Raw genomic sequence first — 14,397 nt, 5'->3', positions numbered from 1 at the left:
AGCTTCTTAAAGAACTTAAGGTTGAAGGAATGGGAGATCATATTGACTGTGAAGAGGACAAACTGGGTATCGTAAGGAATAAAAATGAAATCATAAAAGAATGCCGTAAGATAAAGGAAGTTTGAAGATCATGAATGTAGGTGAAACCCTTGTAGGTGAAAGATATACATTTGTATAGCTGAGGGTAATCTAGAGTGGTAAGTGAAGGGAATTGAATAGATTGAGAAATTAGAAAGTTAGGGTAAATAGAGTATTTGTTGAAGCTCTCTCATGTGAGGAGCAGATTATGAAGAGGAATGAAAACTATGAACCAGGCACTGAACTCATTGAAAGAGGAAGGACATTGTCTCATGAGTCAATAAATAATGGTGCAACTCTTATAACTTTTCTGGTTTTAAAAAAAATCCATATAGTATTCAATTTCTTTTTCTTTTTTCTTTCTTTTTTGATTTTTAAAGAAATCTTTATAGGAAGTAAAACAATTTGGTTCAACTTTGATGTTCAAATTCTTGTTGTAGTATAAAAGCTTGATCTTCTATTTCACTGGTAAAGAGCATGATATGCTAATTAACAATTTAAAATTTTTTTATAGGTGGATCAACAATCTCAGTATATTCAAGGATATAAAATTCTCTATAGGCCTTCTGGTACTAACCATGGAGACTCTGAGTGGCTAGTTTTTGAAGTTAGAACACCAACAAAAAATAGCATTGTTATCCCAGAACTCAAAAAAGGAGTAATCTATGAAATTAAAGCTCGGCCTTTCTTTAATGAATTTCAAGGAGCAGATAGTGAAATAAAATATGCAAAAACCCTTGAAGAAGGCAAGTATATATGTGTGTGTGTGTGTGTGTGTGTGTGTGCGTGCGTGCAAATATATGTATGTGTATTTATTATGATATATTCATTAGGTATCATTTTTTAAATTGAAACAAAGAAAATTATTTTCTTAAGTTGGACAACCTACTGAACAGTTTTATTTAATTAAATTAAATTCTGTTTGGAAGTTTTAAAAGACTCAGAGAAAAACAAAATGCCATAGTGAGTAAATGAACTTTGTGGTTTGCAAACAAATACATGTATATGATAAAAATATAAACATGCTATATAATGTCATGTAAGAAGGACATTTGAGTATATTATATCCAAATGTCACCCACTAAATTTTAGGCTATATTTGTTTTTATTTTTTCATATAATTAAACTCTTCATCTTTTCTGTTTGCTTTGACTTAACCTCATATAAGACTAACTTGGTTTACTTAAAACTTAATTTCTAGTAAAATGTTTTAATCCTTTATTTTTTTTTTTCTGTTTTGTGAAGACCAGTTTTTAAATCAACTAAAGACTTCAGTTTTTTAGAATAATATATCAGTCTTTTTTTGTCTAATCCTAAAAATTATTTGCATGAAATTTGGATGAAAGTTTTGGATAATGCTTAGGTGTTGCTTCATATTTCAATATGAAGCATCATTGACTTTTTGAGGAGAGTAATAAACTAACACATTTTGTTAAATGTGAGGGACCTCCCAATCAAAGCATAATACATATCTAAAAAAAATATCAAAGAAAAAAGAAAATGGGAAAAAATAATTTTGAAATATAAAAATTTCCTGAACATTCTGGTGAAGAGATTTGGTCTTTGCATTTTAAAATTATATGTATCTTTTTGCCTAGTTATTAGAAAATAATTTGATTTTGACTGTTGCTCAATGAGCTGTTATTAGACTTCTGGCCTGCCATGTAATCCGGGACATTTGTGCCTTTTCCTGATACAATAAAAAGGGGTTCCAGGGAGAGGAAGTGTGAATTTGTCCTGAGTTCTTAGGGGTTCCAGGGAGAGGAAGTGTGAATTTGTCCTGAGTTCTTTTGGGAAAGAACCTTCTTTAATAACTGACAAGTCCTGAACAATTTGATCAATGTCTAGGTACAATTGAATAGATTTAAAGCCTAATGACACATGTGATGATTCTTCTGTGCTTTCAAATTATGTGCATTTCAGTAATTCAGTGTAAATCAGGATTTTGATTTTTAAATATACATATAGGCACACATACATATATACACATATATGTGTATGTGAATATATGTGTCCACACACACACACATATACATATATATATTTTTTTATTTAAACAGCACCAAGTGCTCCACCCCAGAGTGTAACAATATCAAAGAATGATGGAAATGGAACTGCAATTCTAGTAACGTGGCAGCCACCCCCAGAAGATACCCAAAATGGAATGGTCCAAGAATATAAGGTAACATATACTTATTCCTTGAGACAGAAAAACTAAATAATTTGTCTGTGGATTCTTGGCTCCATCTGCTGGTACAAAGAATACATGTAAAATAACATCTTCATATTTCCTCAGTAATTCTTTATTTTTACATTATAAAATTATTAAATATCAATTAATTGAAAATCAGAAATGGTCCTCATTTTCGCCCGAAAAAACCTTTTTTTTTTTAAAAAAAAGGAAAGGCCTTATCTATTTGCAAAACAGAAGGAATCAAATTTCATGGATAAAACCGTTGTAAGTACAATAAAGACTCATTATTTTTATTCAAAAATATTTATTATTTCTAAATGTTTCTCTTTCTTTTGTGGACAGTATCATCTCAGTATTGTAGTCATGTAAGCTAACATTATGAGTAATCATTAGTTCTGCATTGTGGAATTTTTAAAATTATTTACAACAATAATGAAATTTTTATTAAAGCAATATTCTAAACATTAAATTACATTTTATTGACTTTGAAGTAAAAGCATAATGTGTTCTGTTACATTAATTGCTTTTATATTTAATATATTTCCCAACATTTATAATAGATTGAGCCAAAATTAATATTTGCCTTCCAAAATTAAGAATTTTGAAAGAGGGTTTGTTCTAGAATCACTGGATCTAGAATCATGATGATTCTTCTTACCTATTTGATCTTGGGGATTTAATTTCCCCTCTTTAAGAATCAGTTTCCTCATTTTTATTATAAAGGAGTTCAATTAGATGACCCCTAAGACCTATGTCTATAATATATAAATTTTGCAAATGTTTTTAAGAGTATAGATTTGATGTAATGACTGAGGTGGAAAATCTGAAAATATTAATCAGTAGAAAATAATAGATTTATAAAAAAAATTAGGTCTTGAAGGATCTTTTGAAATTACTTACAAATAAGAAAACAGACTCAAAAAAAAATTAAGTGGCTTACACAAAGCTATACAGGTAGGAAGTTTTAGAGCCACAACCAAAATTCAAATATGCCTTATTTCCCCTGTGATTTATGATTTATTGACTGTTCCTTCAAATGTTATTATTATTCTAACATACTGGAATTTTTCTATCAATCTGTATTTTTTGTTTGTTTAAACCTTTATTTTTAAACTTTAGAAACATTAATATATTTACCCTCTTAGTGAATGGACAGAAAATAATAGAACCTTGGACCTTATTCTTTAAAATAATCACTTTGAACTAAGAATTAGAAAAAGTTAACTCTACCTTTTAAAATATTTTTTCATATCTGTGACCTCTGTTATCACTGTACCATAGTAGAATTCCTATTGATACATTGTTGTTTGTCCTTAGTTTTTGTAGTGGACACTGGCATGAGGGAAGTGATGCCATGACATACAAATAAATTGGAAGTAAGTGAGGGAAGGCTATGCAGTGTCAGCTGCTTCACTGTCCCCTACAGACATTTGGGATCTGTGATCAGGACAACTGGAGCTGGCCCTAAATGCAATAAAAGACCTGATTAAAGACTTGTGGTGTACCCTTATCTCTACAGTAACTTACAAACCACTTTGATCCCAGAAAAACCTTTTTAAAAGGTATTTAAAGCTTCAGAGCTTTGATTATCACCAGAGATGAATTAAAAGAAAGGCCATTTAGATTACATCAATCTATCAGTCGATCTATCCATCTGATCTATTTATATCTATCTGTCTTATTTACATTTATCTAGATATAGATATTGATATGGATATTGCATTGACTTGTTCTGAGGACAAAGTATTTGACAGGGGTTTTGCAGCAAATATAGTAACTGTTTCCAGTTAATTATTTTTAAATGTTTATAATCTTAACTTTCACAAGCATGTATATTTCACTACACAAAACAGAACCCAAGTTGTATACAACTGTGAATGTTTAACACTTATCTTTTTTTTTTTTAATTTACTAAATATAATATGATTGTAAGAAAATGTTGCTGGTCTTTTGTTGTTTGTTTTTTTTACCCTGTTTTCTTTATCATTATTTTTTTTTAATGGATGTTTCTTTCTTTCATTTGCATTCCTATCTCTAGTTACCAAGTCCTTCTCTAGAGATGTCCTTTGTAACAAAGTAGTAAAGCCAAACTAATTGACATTTTCTAAATATAACACCACATTTTATTCTTGTATCTCTTGTCCATACCTCTTTGTCATCAGTTTTCTGTAGTCATGATTGTTCATTGCATTGATCAGAATTCTGAAGTTTTTCAAAATTGTTGTTTTTTTTTATTATTGTCTTCATTATTGAACACTAAGCACTTAATAATACTTGTTGATGATTTGATCAATAAGTTCAGGGGCAATCTGCCAGAAAAAACAAGATGGTATGGGGGGGAGGATACAAACACAGAGAAATGACTCTTGGTGAGATATAGGTACACCTCTTCATCTAAGATTAGAATAAAAAGAAAAGAATGAAAGATGATTTCAAGGATTTTGAGATCTAGAGGGATAGAAGGAACTCATAGTGAATGGCTTCTTTTTTCTCTGCAAAGTAATGCTCTCTGGTGAGTATAATAAAAAGTCAGGTAGGGAAGTGTTAAATAATGGAATAAAAAGAGGTTCACAATCTTTGCTTTTAAGTGCACATTCACACTTATAAACTTTATTTCCAAGCTGTTCAGGGACAAGATGTTATGATTCAGGCAATAGAAAATGGGATGTTTCTTGAAGAAAAAAAAAGTTAAGATTTAAAGTGAGATGAATTCTGAGTTCTCAAATAAAATAGTGTAACTTAGGCATCCTTGTTTCTTTTCCTTCCTTTACCCTCCCCCTCAAAAAAAAAAAAAACAACTTCAAAAAAGTTTTTGAAAAGAGTTTCAAAAAGAAACTCTTAACTTCATAATTAGTTGAAAATAATAAAGTAACTTTCAGATTCTGATTGGCATAAAATCAGTTTATGTTTTACTTTTGGCTGTGTAACAGTGGAAAAATTATTCACAGACATCTTTTTCATGTCAGTCATAACTTGAAATAAAGAGTTAGGTTTATGCAATTAAAGTATATTATGAAAATATTAATTTTCATCTTTTTTTTTAAAGAGAAATTATACAGGTAATGGTGGATTCCACTTCATTCACTTAGTTCAGATAGTAGCATGCATTAAGCCATGTATAAATATGTGACAGAAAACACATAATTTGTTTTATCACTTCAAATTCTGTCGTGCTATAATACAAAGCTCTTCAGATGATAATTTTCTATCGCTTTCTTCCCTGGAATCATATTATAATAATCATTAAAAAACCTGTTAACATTCTTATGCATTCTTTAAAAACCAAGAACTAACCATGAATTTAATTATTGTAATTCAAATTTCAGTAATTTTCTGAAATTCATATATTATGTGGTATTTTGAGATGGAACATAATCTTAGAGGTTTTCTATTCTACCTTACCTCTTTTACATTTGAGAAATTTATACCCAAGGACAGGAAAAATGACTTCGCTGTGGTTATGGAGATGGTAAGTGCTATATTGCCATGTGAAGTAGGAAGCTATAATACACGATGCTCATTCAGTCCATAACTACCTTAAAGCAATCAATGATAAATTACCCCTCACCTCAATATTAATCTTTGGTTCTAAAATGAAAAAAAATGATAAGCTACTAAATAATTTTCAAGAGGTTATTGCCTTTCATAGAATAGGCATCTATTACTTTAAAAAAGTAAATTGGATTACTTTCATCTCTCATCTATGTGTCTGAAGAAATTTTAGCAAAAAGTGCTTGAATTTTAGTCACTTACTTATCAGGAAGCTGCTTTCTTTAAGATAAAATCCTTTCTGATCCTTTGTGCTTAGAAATGTTTAGTACTAATGTCTGATATATAATAAATACTTAATAAATTATGTTGACTTATTATGAATCTTTTACATTTTTAAATCTTTTTAAATTTAAATTTTTAAACTTTAAAACTGTTGTCACCTGTTTTTTTTTTTTTTTAAGTCTAGGAGAAAATAAGAATTTAGAGCTATTAAAATTTATTTTGTTTGGGATGGCTTTCTTTGTAATGAGGGAGTCACAAAAATCATGCTTTAGATATGTCCTGTGTTAGATTAATGGTTGGAAGACTTGGACCATCTCCGTTAGAGAATCCTTTACTTTACTGATAGCTGCAGAGATTGAAAAATTTTGCTTATTTCACACTTATTATATTCCTACAGGTTTGGTGCCTGGGTAATGAAAGTCGATACCACATAAACAAGACGGTGGATGGTTCTACCTTCTCTGTAATTATTCCAAGTCTAATTCCTGGTATTCGATATAGTGTGGAAGTAGCAGCCAGTACAGGAGCAGGATCTGGTGTGAAAAGTGAGCCACAATTTATCCAGTTAGGTAAGCCTCAGTTGTTAAAAATAATTGAAAATTTGTTTTTATATCTCTTGCCCTGTTTTTAGTTTTATGAAACCACATACATTTTAGAGTAAAACAAAGGATCTGATATTTATTTTTAAATTAAATCTTATTTTTTTTTTTTATTTAATGAAGCAAAGAGTTGAGCAAAACAAATTCCCACATTGGCAGTGTCCAAAAATGTTTCTTTTTCTGCATATTCAGTCCAATCATTTTTTTATAAGATCATTATCCTTCATAACTAGTACTGTATACATTATCGGTATGATATTCTATTTACAATAATACTCATTAGATGAGTCTAGTTTAGACAAATTTCAAAATCTCATAGAATTATATGACTAATAAAATGTTTTAAGAATCAGAGATTCCTTACCATATCAGTATAGTGCAGTAGTGTTTTGCTTTATCAAGTATATTTAAATTTACTTAAGGATGGTGCTTTTTCCCCCCCTAAAGTAAAGTAAAATTGTAAATTTCTAAAGTAAAGTTAAATTTTTGTAAAGTAAATTGAACAAGGCTTCCTTTAAAGATTTTAGCATACATTTTTGAATCAGAAAATGTCATTGAGTGGAATTGTTCTTGGCTTTCCTTTTTGTGTCATGGAACAAGTTAAGGGTTTTTTGATCCCTTTAAACATTAACCTGGAACTCCAGTAAGAATTAACAAAGGCTTCCAGTTTTTGTGATTCTCTTTCCTGAATAGATAATAATCAATTCCATTTCAGATTAAGGGAGCTTAATGTAGAGACAGAATTAGATTTTCTTTCATTCTTCCTTTAATGTATAGCATATTCCAGTACTAATAAAAGCAGATATTTAGGGAGACTGCATACGTAGAGGGGGTCCTATAAATAATTCATATAAATGTCTATCAAAGTAATCAGAAAACTCTCACTCTATTCTAAGCATTTACTATTTCTGAAAAGTTTAATCTTTTTCTTAAATACTAAGATAGATGTCTAACTATTTTAATTTTGGAGTTACTTCCAACAGTCACTGCATCCATAGTTTGAACGTTAGAAGGGATCTTTGTTGACCACATATTCTGACCTATAAACAAAAAGTGATTGCCTACTCTAAGAAACCTGACAAGTGATAGAATGAGCCTGTGCTTGAAGGCCTCTAGGGAAAAGAATCTATATCACAAAACAGGATATTCCACTTTTTTGACAGCTTAAATTTTTTTGAAGTTTTATCTTCATAGCGTCCATTCTATCATTCCTTATTCTGAACTTTGTAGCTAAATGGACTAAAAATGTCCAGTTCCTGTTTCATTTACTTGAAGAACTCTTATCATGTCTTCTGGGTCTTCTTTTGTCCAGGCTAAAGATGTCCAGATTCTTTAAGCAGTTGAAATGTGACATTGACTTAATACCCTTCACTATCCTATTTGCCCTCTGGACACTTTTCAATTTATCCTTCTTAAACCATAGTTCCTAAAAGTTAGCACATTACTCTAGATAATGCCTGATAAAGACAGAGTAGAGTAGGACAGTCACCTTTCTATTCCGGAAGCTATGCTCTTTTTGATAAAACCTAAAATTGAATTAATATTTTTTCTTGTTACATCATATTTCTATAATAGGAAATATTATAATATAAAAGCCTAGATGGCTTTCAGAAGAATTGCTATCTAGCTATTCTTTCTTCATCTTGTACTTGTCAAGTTTTTCAGTTTTATTTTTTTGTACCAAAGTACAAAAGTTTACATTTTTCCATATTGAATTTCATCTTACTAGATTCAGCTAAGTGTTCTAGCCAGTCAAGATTCTTTTCGATCTGACTCTGTCATCCAATGAGTTATATATTACTACTAACTTTTTGTCATCTTAAATTTTGTTGAGGATACCATGTACGTCTTTTTAAAAAATTATTTGATTAACAATGCTAAACAGCACCAGGGCTATACCAAACAAACAATAAGCACAATAAAGATTTTATGACATGTGGCATATGGAATAGTTATTAATGTTCTATCAGTTACTTTTTTTTGGTATTATTAAATTCTAAGATCTTTCCATCTTTCAGATATATTGTACATCAGTCTTTCTACTCTCTTATAATTGTGTTGCATCCAGCATGGTCTTGATCTACTCTAATTTTCTTCATCTTAGTTTTTTTTTTGTTCCATTTCCATATCACCATATGGCACTATAATGTTACAGTGAAAATTTCATGATTCTACTATATTGTTTGAGAAAGATTTGTTATAATAGTTTGTACACATCATTTCCATGTTTCTTCTGTATAATATACTTACAATGCCCTTTGCATATATAACCACACTTTCTTTAAACAAGTTTTTACTTTCTTTTGTTTCTTCTTATTTTATGAAGCAATACTACTTATTATTCATTTTAGTTTAGTTTAAATTCAATTCTGACCCAGTATTGCCTTTGCTAATTGTCTTTCTCAAGCAAATCAGATTAGACCGCTAGGTGGCACAGAAGTTAAAAATATGGGGGACCTGTAGTTGGGAAGATTTATCTTCCTGAGTTCAAATGTGACCTCAAACAGTTACTACCTATGTGACCCTGGGCAAGTCACTCAACCCTGTTTGCTCCAGTTCCACATTTGTAAAATGATCTGGAGAAGGAAATGTCAGCATTCCATTAGCTTTGCCAAGAGTTTCCCAAAAAGGGTCACAAGGAGTCAGATATGACTGAGGTAATTCAATCGCAATAAAGATAAATATAAATGTTTAAATAGTTCAATGATTTAGTTTTTTTTTTTCAAATGTATATCATGTTTTCTCATAATTTCTTACTTTAACCTGAGCACTACAAATCAACGGTCCAACTGTAAATTACAAGCTCTTTCAGGTATAATGACTCCATCAATGCACTTTTTTTCAGTTGATAATATTAGGAATTATGTTCATATGTAGCCTAAAAATGTTAAAAGGACAATAAGAAGTTCAGATTACTTTTAGATGGGGTGATCAGAAAAAGTTTCATTGATGAGGTGGTATTTGAGCTGGACCTTAAAGACTAGTTTTTGAAGATAGCATTTTCAAGTGGATAAAAAGGTAATTAGAGTATCATGAGTAAAGCACAAAAGTTCTAGTTTTCAAAGAATGCTTTGATAATAGTTTTCCAATTTGATTGAAGTATAGGTCATGTATGTAATTGAGGGAAATCAAGCCAAAAAGTATAACTATATAGAATCCTAAATTTAGAGTTCAAAGGGATCTTAGAGATTGTTGATTCCTTTCCTTTCATTTTTACAAATAAGAAATCTAACCCTCAAAGAGATTATGTGGCCTGCCCTCATTGTAACACCTCATACATGCCAGAGCTAGGATTCCAACTTAGACCTTCTGATTCCAAACCCATTTCTTTTTTAAGCCTCAGACCCAGATAATATCTATTTTTAGAGAAAGTTTAGAATTCATGTTAAGGGCAATAGGAAATCAGTGAAGAGTTTTCAGTAAGTGAATTTTAAATCCTCTGTTTCATTGAATCTCCACCTTTTCCTCTGGAGGATTATACCGTTTTGCTGTATACTGTTTTGGTTGCAGTCCTAGCTCCATTGCTCTCTGGAATATCATAAGTCCTCTAGTCCTTTAATGTAGAAGTTGCTAAATCTTGTATTATCCTGACTGTGACTGCACTTGAATTGTTTCTTTTAGGATGCTTAGAATATTTTCTCCTTGACCTAGGAGTTCTAGAAGTTGGTTATAATATTCCTGAGAGTTTTCGTTTTGGGATCTCTTTAAGAATGATCAGTGGATTTTTAAAAAAATTCTATTTTACCCTCTTGTTCTAGAATATCAGAACAGTTTTTCTTGATAATTTCTTGAAATATGATGCCCAGGCTTTTCTACTAATTATTACTTTCATGTAGACTAATAATTTTAAAATTTTCTCTCGGTAGATCTATTTCCTAATCAGTTCTTTGCCCAGTGAGATATTTCACATTTTAAGGTGTTCTTCTTTCATTTGCTTTTCATATTACCTTTTGCATCTCTCTCAATGCTCTGCCTAAATTTTTCTCCTTCTCTCTTACTTGATTTTCAAAGTCCCCTTTGACGTCTTCCATCGTTAGCCCAATTCTTATTTTACTTGGAGGCTTTGGATATTGGAGCTTTGGATTTATCATCTTCTAAGTGTTTTGAGCTTCCTTGTCACCATAATAACTTTCAATCATCAGAAACTTTTTTGTTGTCTGCTCATTTTCTCAGCTTATTACTCAGGTTGGAGGGTGCACGGACCAAAAATTCAAGGGTTTTGTGCAGCTATTTTCAGAGATCCTTCTAGGATTTTCTACTCTAGAACTGGTAGATATGTCTCTGCCCCACTGGAGCTGAGGCTTGGGGCTGCACACCAGACTCCCACCTCATAACCACAGCCCCTTTCTGCTGATCTTTAAAGTCTTTCCTGGTGTCCCAGGGCTGAGAGGTCCAGAAGCCTCGCTGATTCAGAGGTCCCATCTTGCTGATGCTGGGGGCCAGTGCTAAGCCAGGGTCTGCACTGGGGCTGGAGTTGAAGCTGTATTGGGATTACACACTGAGCTCCCATGCTAGTTCTAAAGTCTTTTCTGCTGGTATCTCTGGGCTGCGAGGTCTAGAAGCTATCAGTACTGCTGCTGATTCAGAGGTCGGCCGCGGCTAGGTTTGGGGCTGCGCTATTGTACCCTGCTCCAGGACTGCATCCTGAACTCCCATCCTGGTGTCACAGACCTTTTCTGTTGAGCTTCTAAGTTGCCCTCACCTGTAAAATGTTGTACTCCATCTTTTGGGGTATTCTGATGCTCTAATATTTGTTTAGAGTCATTATTTAAAGAAATTTGAAGCAGTTTGTAGGAGAGTTTGGGCAAGTTCTTGCCTTTATTTAGCCATCTTGGCTTCACCTCAGTAAGTGCATTAAGGTCATAATTTAGTTTAAAGAATATTTTATAATAGTTAAATTTAACTCAAAAATATATAGATAGTAATGAGATGTCTAAAATATGTTTTATAAATATTTGAGTTTGTAACCTTTTTAAAAACTGAAGCTACTCTTGGAAAATGTAATTCATTAGGCCCTTGAGCTTATTTTATCAATTAAGATTTCTCACATCTGGAATATGTTTTTTATTTACTTATAAGGCTTCTTTTTATTTATTTATTTATTTATTTTATGCTTGCTTTTTATTTTCAAAATACATGCAAAGATAGTTTTTCAACATTCATCTTTGTAAAACCTTGTGTTCCATATTTTCTCCCTCTCTTTCCTCTACTCTCTCCCCTAATAGAAGGGGAGTTAAACATGTATAATAGAAGTTAAACATGTATAATTTTTCCATACATATTTCCTCATTTATCATGCTACATAAGAAAAATCAGAACAAAAAGGAAAAAGTTAGAAAGAAAACAAAAATAAGCAAACAATAGTAAAAAAAGGTGAAAATACTATGTTGTGATCCACATGCAGATGGCTTTTTCCAATACAAGAATATTGGAATTGGCCTGAATCATCTCATCGTTGAAAAGAGCCATTTCCATCATAGTTGATTATCACATAATCTTGTTGCTCTGCACAATGTTCTCTTGGTTCTACTCACTTCACTTAACATCAGTTCATGTAAGTCTGTCCAAGCTTTTCTGAAATCATTCTACTGATAATTACAAAACAATAATATTCCCTAACATTCATGTACCATAACTTATTCTGCCATTCCCCACCTGATAGGCATCCATTCAGTTTCCTATTCTTTGCTACTACAGAAAGGGCTGCTAAAACACTTTTGAATCTGTGAATCCTTTGCCGTTTTTTATGCTCTTTTTGGGAATGTCAAATTGCTCTCCAAAATTGTTAGATCTTTTCACAACTACACCAGTAATGAATTGATGTCCCAGTGTTTTCCACATCCCCTGCAACATTCATCATTATCCTTTTCCTCTTATCTTAGCCAATCTAAAAGGTTTGTAAAGTTACCTCATAGTTGTCTTAATTGTCATTTCTCTAATCAATAGTGATTTTTTTAAATATGACTAGAAATGGTTTTAATTTCTTAATCCAAAAAATTGTTTGTTCATATCCTTTGAGCATTTACCAATTGGAGAATGGCTTGTCTTATAAGGCTTATTTCCAGTCTTCTTTCTACCCTATTATCCTCAGCATTTTTTATTAAAGTTATTCATTTCAAGGTAATTCTTGAATCATTCCTTCTCTTCCCCTCTATTCATCTTTATAACATATTCTGTCTCTTCTTTTTTTTTTTAGGAGCATCTTTTCTTATAAGCTGCTTTTCTATTATGTTACTAGTTCTACACATTATACTAGCTACAAATTTATTTGCATTTTAACAGGGATTTCGAAGAGTTACTGTGCTTTTACCCAAAGAAATTTATGATAATGAAGGGTATCCCATCATTTCAGTTATTACTGTAGGCTACTCATGGAGATAATTTTTGAATAGTTGGGTCTCCAGATTGCCTGCAAATCATATTAAGTGGCCCCTTTTACTACTTTCCCTGATTTTGAATGTATACCAAGTCAGTAGCATTTAAAATGTATATAATTGAATTATTGAAAGATATTTTATTTTTCAGTGGACATTGATGTCTTAAAAACACTTTGGATATCTGAAAGGCTATGAAAGCAATTCTTAGAATTCAGAGAACAATTAAGTAATACTTATAGATCTTAACATCCTATCTTTAAAGGAAAAAAAAATCTAAATCACATTTAAATAATTTAAATGTTCAAAGACACATTTATTCTTTTTCTAAAGCAGCTGTGTGGTCAGTCAATTAATACTAGGTATTGTTAAGCATTGAACACAGAAAGACAAAAAATTAAAACAGTCCTTGAATTTAAGTCTTTTATGTGGAAAGAAACAATATGTTAAATACAGATATACATGCACTCGCGCACACATGAAATTTAAAATAATTGCAGCAAACTTAAAGGTAACAAGGAAAGGAGCATGTGTTAAGTTTTTTCTTTGACAAACACTGACTACAATTATGACCTTGGGCAAGACCCTAATCCTCTTAATGTCCCTGGCAGTTCTCTAAAAGAACAATTTACAAAGCTAGTGTAGATATGGATTGCTAAATGAGTTTTCTCTTCATTGAATATTCTCTAGACCATCACAAGTCTTGTAAAAAAAAATAAAGAATTTTGAATATAAAGAAAAGATAATGTATAGTAAATTTTAGAACATAATTTTATCCCTACATTAAAAAGGTTAGATTTTTTTGTTGATGTTTAAAAAGATAAGCTTCAGTTATTTAAAAAACAGAATAGCTCATGTGTATAGTAACTTTATCTAAATAAAAATTTATAATTCAAAGAGTAATTCTTAAAACTGAAATTTCCATTGCTAAGCTTTAAATTTGATGTGAATTATTTAATGATTCCCCCTTTTAAATTTAGGAATTCTTTGTTTTATTATTTTGTGTAGAACTAATTATTAAGCAATTAGGCAAATGTAGTAGAGGGGAAAAAAGGATAGTTTTCTGAGACCCTACCACTGGTTGCTTGTGACATAGGCAAGTAGATTAGGTTTATCAAATTCCTCAGTCTATTCAGCTCCAGACTTTAGCATTCTTCCTAATCTTTAAGCAACTAGACTGAGAAAACAAATAAATTAGAACCAATTTTCTTGAGTGATCATGTGCGTTTAATCAATAGTTTCTTATTTAGTATCAAACTAGATTATACTTAAAAAGAAAACAAATCTGAACAATTCTTCATCTGCTTCATATTGCAGCTTTCATTCATAAGACTACTTTTAGAATCTTTCTTCTAGGGTAAAGCATACTCCATAATTT

At 31.2% G+C, this 14,397-nt stretch overlaps 1 protein-coding gene across 5 annotated transcripts in view; it reads left to right on the top strand.

The window, feature by feature from the left end:
• ROBO1 (roundabout guidance receptor 1) overlaps positions 1-14,397 on the top strand; it is a 622,307-nt gene that overhangs the window by 524,047 nt on the left and 83,863 nt on the right. For all 5 annotated transcript variants that reach the window (XM_031958836.1, XM_031958837.1, XM_031958839.1 and 2 more), the window contains 3 exons: positions 593-824; positions 2,139-2,260; positions 6,444-6,615. In XM_031958836.1, coding sequence (XP_031814696.1) covers positions 593-824; positions 2,139-2,260; positions 6,444-6,615 — 526 coding nt within the window. The remainder of the gene's footprint in view (positions 1-592; positions 825-2,138; positions 2,261-6,443; positions 6,616-14,397) is intronic.

This window comes from Sarcophilus harrisii, chromosome 3 (genome assembly GCF_902635505.1).
Source record: "Sarcophilus harrisii chromosome 3, mSarHar1.11, whole genome shotgun sequence".
NCBI classification, from domain to species: Eukaryota; Metazoa; Chordata; class Mammalia; order Dasyuromorphia; family Dasyuridae; genus Sarcophilus; species Sarcophilus harrisii.
Note: the sequence above shows the minus strand (reverse complement) of the source record. Positions and strands in the feature narration are given on the sequence as shown.